Raw genomic sequence first — 12,454 nt, 5'->3', positions numbered from 1 at the left:
TTCGGGCACCAGTCCTCCTCCCTGCGAACATACAAGAAGTAATCAAAACATACGTGCCCCAAATTAATATCAGCAAAACCGGCAGCTTGGAATGCAAAAAAGAGGGGCTCACACAGCTCCATAAATGGAAAAATAAAAACTTTTCGCATCTCGGAAAATGGTGACATAATCCAGATTTTTTTTTTTTTTTTTTTTTACAAACTTCAGGGTTTTTTTTTCAATACTTTATAAATAATAAAAAAAAAACTATACATGTTTGTTATCGCCGTAATCGCACAGTTAGGGAGAATCTCGTTTTCTGGTTATTTTTTACCACACAACCGATAACATAAAAAGAAAACCCATAAAACAGTGGCAGAATTCTTTTCACAATTTTATCCCAGTTGGACTATTTTTCACGTTTTCCCATATACCGGTAGAATAAAGTTAATGATGTGATTCAAAACTACAACTTGTCCGGAGGTAAAAGAAAGGAAAAACAAAATGAAGGCGTTTGGTACGAAAAAATGAAAACACAAAAAATGAAGAAAAAAAACAAAACAAACCTGGTTCGGAAGGGGTTAAAATGATTTAAAAAAATAAAACTTATGTTTTTCATGTAAAAAGTTTGATTGGAATTTTCCAGAATAACGATTTTATTGACATTGTGCATTGTAGTTACTATGCTTTGTGTAACTTTTTCTGTGGAAATATTTTATGTCACAAACGTTAGGTGTGAACCTTCCTCCATGTTATTTACTAGGAGTAAAGGACTGGGAATCCATTATATGCCCTTTACACTCATAGACTGCGCACAAATAAACACAAATCTCATGACGTTCAATGAAAACTTGAATTTGTCTCTGCTGACAGGAATTTAGCGCCTAAAAACTGCGCATGCGTGCTAGCAAAGTGGCGGCTACAGCGCACGGGTAGAGAGACGAGCTGCAGTCCCATCGCGTAAACCTGGCAAACCAAACTCAAAAATAACACTGCGCGTGCTCCGTGCGTCGTATCCATGACCACGGGTACAACATAACGTGGTGGCCGTCGCTAGGAGACGGGAGGAAGCTCTCTGAAACTTTATACAGAGACAGTAACGAGGGAGAAGAACATGGAGGCCCCGAGCCTGGAGGACGGGATGCAGCTGGAACTGGAGGCGGTCATAGGATTTAATGGTGAGATCGGAAAGTGTGTGATGATGATCTGCTGGATCCATTCATGAGGGAGGGAGGGATAGCACAGAATGTAAGGCTTCAGGGTACAGGTGGATATTGTACAACTGCAACTTTATTGTAAATGACAAACAGGAGCACAGTGACTGCATAAGTGAGATGTTCTGTTTGAGTTGTCACCTGTCCTAGTCAGCAGCAGATATATCAGTATTTGGGGTATAGTCACTCCTGCCGTAAACTGGAAACACCCCCACAAGACCTGCCGTATGCAGGGAACCCCCCACAAGACCTGCCGTATACCGGAACAACTCACAAGACCTGCCGTATACCGGAACAACTCACAAGACCTGCTGTATACTGGGAACACTCCACAAGACCTGCCGTATACCAGGAATCCCCCACAAGACCTGCCGTATACCAGGAAACCCCCCACAAGACCAGCCGTATACCGGGAACACCCTCAAGACCTGCAATATACCATGAACACCACACAAGACCTGCCGTATACCGGGAACACCTCACAAGACCTGCCGTATGCAGGGAACCCCCCACAAGACCTGCCGTATACCGGAACAACTCACAAGACCTGCTGTATACTGGAACACCCCACAAGACCTGCCGTATACCGGGAACACCCAAGAAGATCTGCAGTATACCGGGAACACCCCCCAAGACCTGCAGTATACTGGAACACCCAACAAGACCTGCTGTATACTGGGAACACTCCACAAGACCTGCCGTATACCAGGAATCCCCCACAAGACCTGCCGTATACCAGGAAACCCCCCACAAGACCAGCCGTATACCGGGAACACCCTCAAGACCTGCAATATACCATGAACACCACACAAGACCTGCCGTATACCGGGAACACCTCACAAGACCTGTTGTATACTGGAACACCCCACAAGACCTGCCGTATACCGGGAACACCCAAGAAGATCTGCAGTATACCGAGAACACCCCCCAAGACCTGCAGTATACTGGAACACCCAACAAGACCTGCTGTATACTGGAACACCCAACAAGACCTGCCGTATACCGGGAACAACCCACAAGACCTGCCGTATACCAGGAACCCCTCACAAGACCTGCTGAACACCCCACAAGACCTACAGTATACCGGGAACACCCCACAAGACCTGCCGTATACCGGGAACACCCCACTAGACCCGCCGTATACTGAGAACACCCCACAAGACCTGCTGTATACTCAGAACACCCCACAAGATCTCCCGTATACCGGGAACAGCCCACAAGACCTGTATACCGGGAACACCCCACAAGACCTGCCGTCTACCGGGAACACTCCACAAGACCTGCCACATACCGGGAACATCACAAAAGACTAGCCGTATACCGGGAACCCCCCTCAAGACCTGCCTTATACCGGAAACCCCCCCCCACAAGACCTGCCGTATACCAGGAATCCCCCACAAGACCTGCCGTATACCGGGAACACCCCACAAGACCTGCTGTGTACTGGAACAACCCACAAGACCTGCCGTATACTGGAACACCCCACAAGACCTGCCGTATACTGGGAACACCCCCACAAGACCTTCCGTATACTGGAACAATCCACAGGACCTGCCATATTACTAGGAATACCCCACAGGACCTGCCGTATACTGGGAACCCCCCACAAGACCTGCCGTATACTGGAACACTCCACAAGACCTGCCGTATACCGGGAACACCCCACAAGACCTGCCGTATACTGGAAACACCCCACAAGACCTGCCATATTACTGGGAATACCCCACAAGACATGCTGTATACTTGAAACCCCCCACAAGACCTGCTGTATACTGGAACCCCCAAGACCTGCCATATACTGGGAACAACCCACAAGACCTGCCGTATACCATGAACCCCTCACAAGACCTGCTGAACACCCCACAAGACCTGCCGTATACCGGGAACACCCCACAAGACCTGCCGTATACCAGGAACCCCTCACAAGACCTGCTGAACACCCCACAAGACCTGCCGTATACCAGGAACCCCTCACAAGACCTGCTGAACACCCCACAAGACCTGCCATATACCAGGAACACCGCACAAGACCCGCCGCATACAGGGAACACCCCACAAGACCTGCTGTATACTCAGAACACCCCACAAGACCTCCCGTATACCGGGAACACCCGACAAGACCTGTATACCGGGAACACCCCACAAGACCTGCCGCATACCGGGAACACCACACAAGACCTGCCGTATAACGGAAACCCCCAACAAGACCTGCCGTATACCAGGAATCCCCCACAAGACTTGCTGTATACCAGGAACACCCCACAAGACTTGCTGTATACCAGGAACACCCCACAAGAGCCTTTGTATACTGGGGACACCCCACAAGACCTGCCGTATACCGGAAACACTTCACAAGACTTGCTTTTTCCCCGGAACACCCAAAGTCTTGCTGTTTTGGAGATAGCTTGACTGGTCCCTTATGCATCACAGTTTGGACCTTGTAGTCGCACTGTTCCTCACACTTGCCCATTTTCCGGCTTCCAGCCCATCCACCCTACGACTTTCTGCCTTCTGGATCCCCGTTGCCCGGCACCAGTCAGTAATATTATTATTGGTGCGTATGATCCTTCTGGTGCTACTTAATGTTCCTCTCTTTCAGGGCACGTGCCCTCGGGGCTGATCAGCCACCCAGACAGAGAGCACCTCATTTACCCTTTGGGGTGCACAGTCATCATCCAGAGTCTGAACAAACCTAAGCAGCACTTCCTGCACGGTCACACCAACAACGTGTCCTGCGTGGCCGTCTCCAAGTCCGGCAAGTACCTGGCATCAGGACAAGTCACCTACATGGGATTCAAGGTAAGAAAAGCATAATATCACTATATTTAAACTGTATTAACTTTGGACTGTACTCCAGAGCTGCATTCTCAATTCTGCAGATTGGAAACACTAATCTTGTCCTAAGAGCTTAGCTGCACTTTTATATCTTTCCTACACTTCCAATATTGCAAATTATCAAGGCAGGCTATGTAAGGTCCTTGCACATGGGCAAGGTTCTGAGAGATTTCAGCTCTGGAGTCCAACAGAATTATGAATGCTGCTCTGGAATTTAACAGGAATTATTCTTTACAGGCAGATATTTTTATTTGGGACTACGTTAAGAGAGAGCCCTGGGGGAAGCTCAGTCTACACAAAGTGAAGGTGGAGGCTGTAGCATTCTCACCGAATGACCAATACCTGGTGTCTCTGGGCGGGCAGGACGATGGCAGGTAACTGAGGCCAGCCATGACTATAGTGAGGTCTGTGGCCACCTGCTGACGTTCCTCCATACTGATCTGCTCCTCGGTCTTCATTTTATCGCCTGTTCTCTGTATTATAGTGTCATCCTTTGGAACGTGGCAACCAGAGAAGCCATATGTGGCAGCCCGGCTTCTTCTCTCAGCGCCGGACATGCCCTGACTGTGACCTTCATCAACAACAGCGAGGACATGTTCATAACAGGAGGAAAGTGAGTCCTTCTATATGTACACTGTGACTCCCCCTGCAGAATAGTGAGTGCAGCTCTGGAGTGTAATACAGGATGTAACTCAGGATCAGTACAGGATCAGTAATGTAATGTATGTACACAGTGACTGCTCCAGCAGAACAGTGAGTGCAGCTCTGGAGTATAATACAGGATGTAACTCAGGATCAGTAATGTAATGTATGTACACAGTGACTGCACCAACAGAATAGTGAGTGCAGCTCTGGGGTATAATACAGGATGTAACTCAGGATCAGTACAGGATCAGTAATGTAATGTATGCACACTGTGACTGCACCACCAGAATAGTGAGTGCAGCTCTGGGGTATAATACAGGATGCAACTCAGGTTCAGTACAGGATAAGTAATGTAATGTGAGTGCACAGTGACTGCACCAGCAGAATAGTGAGCGCAGCTCCGGAGTATAATACAGGATGTAACTCAGGATTAGTACAGGATAAGTAATGTAATGTATGTACACAGTGACTGCACCAGCAGAATAGTGAGTGCAGCTCTGGAATATAATACAGGATGTAACTCAGGATCAGTACAGGATCAGTAATGTAATGTATGTACACAGTGACTGCACCAGCAGAATAGTGAGTGCAGCTCTGGAGTATAATACAGGATGTAACTCAGGATCAGTACAGGATAAGTAATGTAATGTATGTACACAGTGACTGCACCAGCAGAATAGTGAGTGCAGCTCTGGGGTATAATACAGGAAGTAACTCAGGATCAGTACAGGCTCAGTAATGTAATGTATGTACACTGTGACTGCACCACCAGAATAGTGAGTGCAGCACTGGAGTATAATACAGGATATAACTCAGGATCAGTACAGGATAAGTAATGTAAAGTATGTACACAGTGACTGCACCAGCAGAATAGTGAGTGCAGCTCTGGGGTATAATACAGGATGTAACTCAGGATTAGTACAGGATCAGTAATGTAATGTATGTACACTGTGACTCCCCCTGCAGAATAGTGAGTGCAGCTCTGGAGTGTAATACAGGATGTAACTCAGGATCAGTACAGGATAAGTAATGTAAAGTATGTACACAGTGACTGCACCAGCAGAATAGTGAGTGCAGCTCTGGGGTATAATAAAGGATGTAACTCAGGATCAGTACAGGATAAGTAATGTAAAGTATGTACACAGTGACTGCACCAGCAGAATAGTGAGTGCAGCTCTGGGGTATAATAAAGGATGTAACTCAGGATCAGTACAGGATAAGTAATGTAATGTATGTTCACAGTGACTGCACCAGCAGAATAGTGAGTGCAGCTCCGGAGTATAATACAGGATGTAACTCAGGATCAGTACAGGATAAGTAATGTAATGTATGTACACAGTGACTGCACCAGCAGAATAATGAGTGCAGCTCTGGAGTATAATACAGGATGTAACTCAGGATCAGTACAGGATAAGTAATGTAATGTACGTACACAGAGACTGCACCAGCAGAATAGTGAGTGCAGCTCTGGAGTATAATACAGGAGGTAGCTCTGGATCAGTACAGGATAAGTAATGTAATGTATGTACACAATTACTGCACCAGCAGAATAATGAGTGCAGCTCTGGAGTATAATACAGGATGTAACTCAGGATCAGTACAGAATAAGTAATGTAATGTATGTACACAGAGACTGCACCAGCAGAATAGTGAGTGCAGCTCTGGAGTATAATACAGGAGGTAGCTCTGGATCAGTACAGGATAAGTAATGTAATGTATGTACACAGTTACTGCACCAGCAGAATAATGAGTGCAGCTCTGGAGTATAATACAGGATGTAACTCAGGATCAGTACAGGATAAGTAATATAATGTATGTACACAGTGACTGCACCAGCAGAATAGTGAGTGCAGCTCTGGGGTGTTATTATTGCACACAGTTCAGGGCCGTACAGTTCCTATAAAAGAATAGTGTAATGAAACCCTGTAAATCCCTCTCTGTTGATATTTGCAGCCATGTATCAGTCACATGATAATATACACTTTATGCTTTTGCTTTCCCTATGGAAAGTAATGGAGTCTGACCTCTGCGTCTGTTCACAGCGGGACCCTGCGAGTGTGGGAGTTGGATCTTCCGAACAGGAAAATGCGTCCCACCGAATGTCAGACGGGGCAGCTGAAGCGGGTGGTTACGTGCCTGGCGGTGAGTACCCCGCTGAATTAATCCCATCACCCTCCATTTATACTGCTATTTGCAGGGAGCACCTCCGATTGTGCGCACAGTGAGGTTTCCCGATGCCTCGGGTGCAGCCATGGGAAGGAGAATTTTTTGTATATACAGTATCGATACAGGATTTTTAACCCCATATAAGAATATTCGGCATCTCACCTACAGACACATCTATAGTTGTCCATGTTGTTCGTCCTTCCTCAGGTGGCAGAAGATGACAGCTGCTTTTACTGCGGGACGTCTACCGGAGATATCCTGAAAGTCAACACCAAGAATAAGCTGCTGAGCAGCTGCGGACCCCAGAAAGACCGCTTCAGCCTGGTGAGCTGATCGTAAGCCCCGGTGGTTAATGATGCAGAATGTGTTTGTGCCCCCATCTATGGTGTCATTGACCCCCTTCTTCTCGCCATCGTCAGGGGGTGACTGCTCTGGCCCTGATGAAAACTGGAGAGTTTATTATTGGATCTGGAGATGGAAAGTTATCGCTCTGCAAAGCACCAAACTACAAAGCGGTTAAGTAAGTGACCTCTGTCATCCAAAAATTAGTCATTTTGGGTCATTTCTCCATGAACCTGTAGTGGAGTTTCATTCACTTTCTGCACTGAAATCCTTTTTTTTCAGGCGTGTGAACCTGCAGGGAGCTGTGAACTCTATTACTCTGCGAGGACAGGGGCACCAGTTTTTCGTGGGGACCGGACAAGCCCAGATTTATCGTTTCAACTATCCTGAATTTAGAGAGGAAATTATCTCTACCTGTCACAGCGAGGCGATCAACGATATTGTCTTCCCCTTGTACGTGGCGCCTATAACTCTCTGACATGTGCCTTATTGTATGGCCACGTACCATTCATACAGCTGACATTATACCGCTCCTATACGTTATTTTGGTGTTTTTTTCAGCGGCACGTCTGAGCTATTTGCCACTTGCTCCAAGAATGACATCCGTGTCTGGCACACCACCAGCCACAAGGAATTGCTGAGGATCGCCGTACCCAACGTGACCTGTAATGCCATCCAGTTCATGAGAGATGGCAAGAGCATCATATCAGGTGAGGATAACCCCCATCCTCCTCCTCACGTCATTTCATTAGGGGGTTGCTGTCACTTGTGTTAAACCTGTGGGCTGCGGACAGCAGCTGCCTTTGTTGGCGGTAATGCAACGACCTTTATTCGTGCCACATGCTGAGATTGCAGTATGGCGCCCTGTCAGCGGGCCCCATATTGTAACCCATCATGCGGTGCAGATTAAAGGGCGGTTTCCAAAAAGTGCTGTGCACCACGCCACTGTCTGCGGCATGCTATAGCATGTACGTTGGCGCTTGCTACCTCTGTATATACTATGGTGAAGTCATTGCAGTCTTACGCTTATTGTCTCATCAGCCTGGAATGATGGCAAAATCCGAGCGTTCACCCCCGAAAGCGGGCGACTAATGTACCAGATTGAGAACGCGCACACCATGGGAGTCACAGCCATCGCTGCCACCGGCGACTGCAAGAGGCTCGTGAGCGGAGGAGGCGACGGCAGGGTCTGTACACACCATTGCTTCCTTATTGTGCCGAAAGGCAGGAAAAACAGATCCTGACGTGGGATTCTCTGCACAGGTGCGAGTATGGGAGATCGGTAAAGAAAGCCAGCGTCTCGTGGAGTCCATGAAGGAGCACAAATCAGCAGTGTCCTGCATCAAGCTGAAGAGCAACAACCGGGAGTGCGTCACGGCCAGCTCCGACGGGGCCTGCATCATATGGGACATCGAGTCAGTGTCTTATACGTAACGGCCAATATGCAGATGTTTGTACAATTATGAAGCCCAGACTCTATTGCAATGTGTTACATACGTGATCGCAGGTTCAAGTCCCCTAAGGGGACTAATAATAAAAAAAAGGGAAAAGTATTTAGTGTTATTGCCACATACATATATGTCTGATTGGTGTTCAGCCCATCCGGTAAAATCCAAACCATTTTTTTTGCTTCCTCTTAGAACTGGCAAATATTATTTCCTTTTTTCTCTCTTCCAGGCGTTTCATTAGAAAGCAGATGGTCTTATCTAACACACTGTTCCGCTGTGTCTGCTACCACCCAGAGGAGTTCCAGTTCATCACCAGTGGCACCGACAGAAAGGTCAGTGCGCCCTAACCTGCATCCACCAGTGGTCTCCCCTGGATTTCCTCCTTCATGGAGCGCTGATAATAAGACTATATTGATAGGCACTGGTTGTCCAAAAAAAAAAGACTTATTTCTGGAAAGTTTCTGCAGAACCCATAGGTACCAGCAGGTGGCCCTCTCTTACTGTCTTCGAGATAATGTAACCACATGGCGGCTTCATATTTCTTTGCTCCTTCGTAGATCGGGTACTGGGAAGTGTTCGACGGATCAGCTATCAGAGGACTGGATGGATCCATGTCAGGAGCAATCAACGGGATGGATATAAGTGACAGCGGAAGTCACTTTGTGACAGGTAACATCATAAGGAGTAGTAGTCTGTGTGACCACCAGGTGGCAGTACAGACGTTGTAGTTTTCTCCTCATCTGGGACCCCTGACCCTCTGGTTCAGTAAGGCTACGTTCAGACTAGCGTTGTGCTAGTGTGCGTCGGGTTAGCGTCGGGCGACGCAGCGGCGACGCACGCGTCATGCGCCCCTGTGTTTAACATGGGGGACGCATGCGTTTTTGTTTGTTGCGTTTTGCGACGCATGCGTCTTTTTTGCCGCAAGCGTCGGACCAAGAAAACGCAACAAGTTGCATTTTTCTTGCGTCCGATTTTCGGCAAAAAACGACGCACGCGTCGCAAAACGCAGCGTTTTTGCGTGCGTTTTGCCGCGTTTTTGCGTGCGTTGCGTCGCCGACGCAGCGGCGCACAACGCTAGTCTGAACGTAGCCTCAGGGGCTCTGCTCTCCCACTTGGAGTCTTATAGCTGAGGTATCTTGTCTTTCACAAGTCAGATGTCAGCCATGATTCCCAGTTTTAAAGGGCCATGAACTCGTAGAAGTGCAGAAAGCATTTTGGGTCATTCACAAATATGGCTGATCCGTCCATCCAAGGCTCTCCATCGGTGTCGGACTGCAACTTTCTAATTTATTTTGTGGTCTGATGTCTCAATATCTTTGCTTAGTGTCAGTGAATGGAAACCTGCCCTGACCTGGTCCTGTTCACACAGCTATTCCTCCGAGCATGGACTCCAGTACAGAGTGATGGAAAACGTATTTTATTTTTTGGAAAAAAAAAAGTATAAAAGTGTGATCGTGGGTGAACAGATCCATCTGAGTATGTTTAGAGAATAGGTCGGATATGCTGGGAATTTTTGCAAAAGTCCAGGTCGAAAAAATGGCTGCATATCTGACCCCTTAAAGGGGTTGTCAGGCGCCGCTCACCACCGTGTGCGAATTGATGGCGCTGCGTCTGCACAGTCAGCAGGAATCGTACACGTCCACATGAAATAAGGACATAAGTGCACAATACCTGCAGATCGTGAAGGGTTGAGCACACGTGACGTCCTTAGCACCCGTCACCTGCTGATGCGGCACAGGACAAGCCCTTTATTTTTCACTGACAGCTAGATGAGGTATTGAGATTGAGAAGAAATTGGAAAAATGCATCAGATAGGTTGTGAGGCGCCACCATCTTCTGCCAACCACTTCTTCTCTCTGTGCCAGGTGGAGATGACAAGCTGGTGAAGGTCTGGGACTACAACGAGGGGGAAGTGACGCAGGTTGGCATCGGACACAGCGGCAGCATCAGCCGCCTGAAAATCTGCCCTCTCTCCAAGTACATCATCAGCGTCAGCACCGACGGCGCCATACTACGCTGGAAGTACCCCTATCCTGTTTAGGTAGCCCCCCCACCTCACCATTATTTATAGCTGCCAGCGTGATCTCCATGGTCCTAACGGTAACGGACCACCCTGTGGTGCCGTCAGCCCCTCGTGGGCAGAAATAATCAGAGCTGTGTCTGTGCTCCTCCGATCTACTAATAAATGAGATTTCTGCTCCAATATTCTCGCCATAAACGCTTATTCGTGCTCTGTGCTACAATTTTACAAAATCGCCAAGATGGCAGAAAAACCCGCGACATGTGACTAAATCTTCATCCACTCGGTTCCTCATAAACATAGTAATGAAATCCTAGGTGTTTTTTTTTTTTTTACTTCCCGTCTCCCAGGAGTCTTAACTTTTTTATTTTTCCATCTACAGTACAGACCAAATGTTTGGACACACCTCATTTAAAGATTTTTCTGTATTTTCATGACTATGAAAAATGTACATTCACACTGAAGGCATCAAAACTATGAATTAACACATGTGGAATTATATACTTAACAAAAACGTGTAAAACAACTGAAAATATGTCTTATATTGTAGGTTCTTCAAAGTAGCCACCTTTTGCTTTGATGACTGGTTTGCACACTCTTGGCATTCTCTTGATGAGTTTCAAGAGGTAGTCACCGGGAATGGTTTTCACTTCACAGGTGTGCCCTGTCAGGTTTAATAAGTGGGATTTCTTGCCTTATAAATGGGGTTGGGACCATCATTTGTGTTGAGCAGATGTCTGGTGGATACACATCTGATAGTCCTACTGAAAAAACTGTTAGAATTTGTATTATGGCAAAGAAAAAGCAGCTAAGTAAAGAAAAAAACGAGTGGCCATCATTACTTTAAGAAATGATGGTCAGTCAGTCCGAAAAATTGGGAAAACTTTGAAAGTGTCCCCAAGTGCAGTTGCAAAAAACCATCAAGCGCTACAAAGAAACTGGCTCACATGAGGACCGCCCCAGGAAAGGAAGACCAAGAGTCACCTCTGCTTCTGAGGATAAGTTTATCTGAGTCAACAGCCTTAGAAATCGCAGGTTAACAGCAGCTCAGATTAGAGACCAGGTCAATGCCACACAGAGTTCTAGCAGCAGACACATCTCTACAACAACTGTTAAGAGGAGACTTTGTGCAGCAGGCCTTCATGGTAAAATAGCTGCTAGGAAACCACTGCTAAGGACAGGCAACAAGCAGAAGAGACTTGTTTGGGCTAAAGAACACAAGGAATGGACATTAGAACAATGGAAATCTGTGCTTTGGTCTGATGAGTCCAAATTTGAGATCTTTGGTTCCAACCACCGTGTCTTTGTGTGACGCAGAAAAGGTGAACGGATGGACTCTACATGCCTGGTTCCCACCGTGAAGCATGGAGGAGGAGGTGTGATGGTGTGGGGGTGCTTTGCTGGTGACACTGTTGGGGACTTATTCAAAATTGAAGGCATACTGGACCAGCATGGCTACCACAGCATCTTGCAGCGGCATGCTATTCCATCCGGTTTGCGTTTAGTTGAACCATCATTTATTTTTCAACAGGACAATGACCCCAAACACACCTCCAGGCTGTGTAAGGGTTAATTGACAAAGAAGGAGAGTGATGGGGTGCTACACCAGATGACCTGGCCTCCACAGTCACCAGACCTGAACCCAATCGAGATGGTTTGGGGTGAGCTGGACCGCAGAGTGAAGGCAAAAGGGCCAACAAGTGCTAAGCATCTCTGGGAACTCCTTCAAGATTGTTGGAAGACCATTCCCGGTGACTACCTCTTGAAGCTCATCAAGAGAATGCCAAGACTGTGCAAAGCAGTCA

General features: G+C 47.1%; 1 protein-coding gene across 1 annotated transcript; it reads left to right on the top strand.

Annotated features, from left to right (window-relative positions):
• Positions 1-905: 905 nt before the first annotated feature.
• Positions 906-10,834, top strand: CFAP52 (cilia and flagella associated protein 52). Its single transcript, XM_069750634.1, has 14 exons — positions 906-1,157; positions 3,793-3,992; positions 4,266-4,402; positions 4,513-4,641; positions 6,716-6,815; positions 7,047-7,163; positions 7,259-7,359; positions 7,464-7,634; positions 7,743-7,891; positions 8,223-8,368; positions 8,445-8,596; positions 8,859-8,961; positions 9,187-9,298; positions 10,495-10,834. The coding sequence occupies exons 1-14, from the start codon at positions 1,094-1,096 to the stop codon at positions 10,668-10,670; spliced, it is 1,857 nt and encodes a 618-aa protein (XP_069606735.1). The 5' UTR covers positions 906-1,093; the 3' UTR covers positions 10,671-10,834.
• The last annotated feature ends 1,620 nt before the right edge of the window (positions 10,835-12,454 follow it).

This window comes from Ranitomeya imitator, chromosome 2, assembly GCF_032444005.1.
Source record: "Ranitomeya imitator isolate aRanImi1 chromosome 2, aRanImi1.pri, whole genome shotgun sequence".
Lineage (NCBI taxonomy): Eukaryota > Metazoa > Chordata > Amphibia > Anura > Dendrobatidae > Ranitomeya > Ranitomeya imitator.
The sequence above is the reverse complement of the archived record's forward strand: the minus strand, read 5'-3'. Positions and strand labels throughout refer to the sequence as shown.

What these genes read in the sequence shown, in the direction of transcription:
- CFAP52 (XM_069750634.1), top strand. Translation starts at nt 1,094, where the DNA reads ATGGAGGCCCCGAGCCTGGAGGACGGGATGCAGCTGGAACTGGAGGCG. An exon ending in GGCGGTCATAGGATTTAATG is followed by an intron (nt 1,158 to 3,792) that starts GTGAGATCGGAA and finishes CCTCTCTTTCAG; the next exon opens with GGCACGTGCCCTCGGGGCTG. An exon ending in GGGTGGTTACGTGCCTGGCG is followed by an intron (nt 6,816 to 7,046) that starts GTGAGTACCCCG and finishes GTCCTTCCTCAG; the next exon opens with GTGGCAGAAGATGACAGCTG.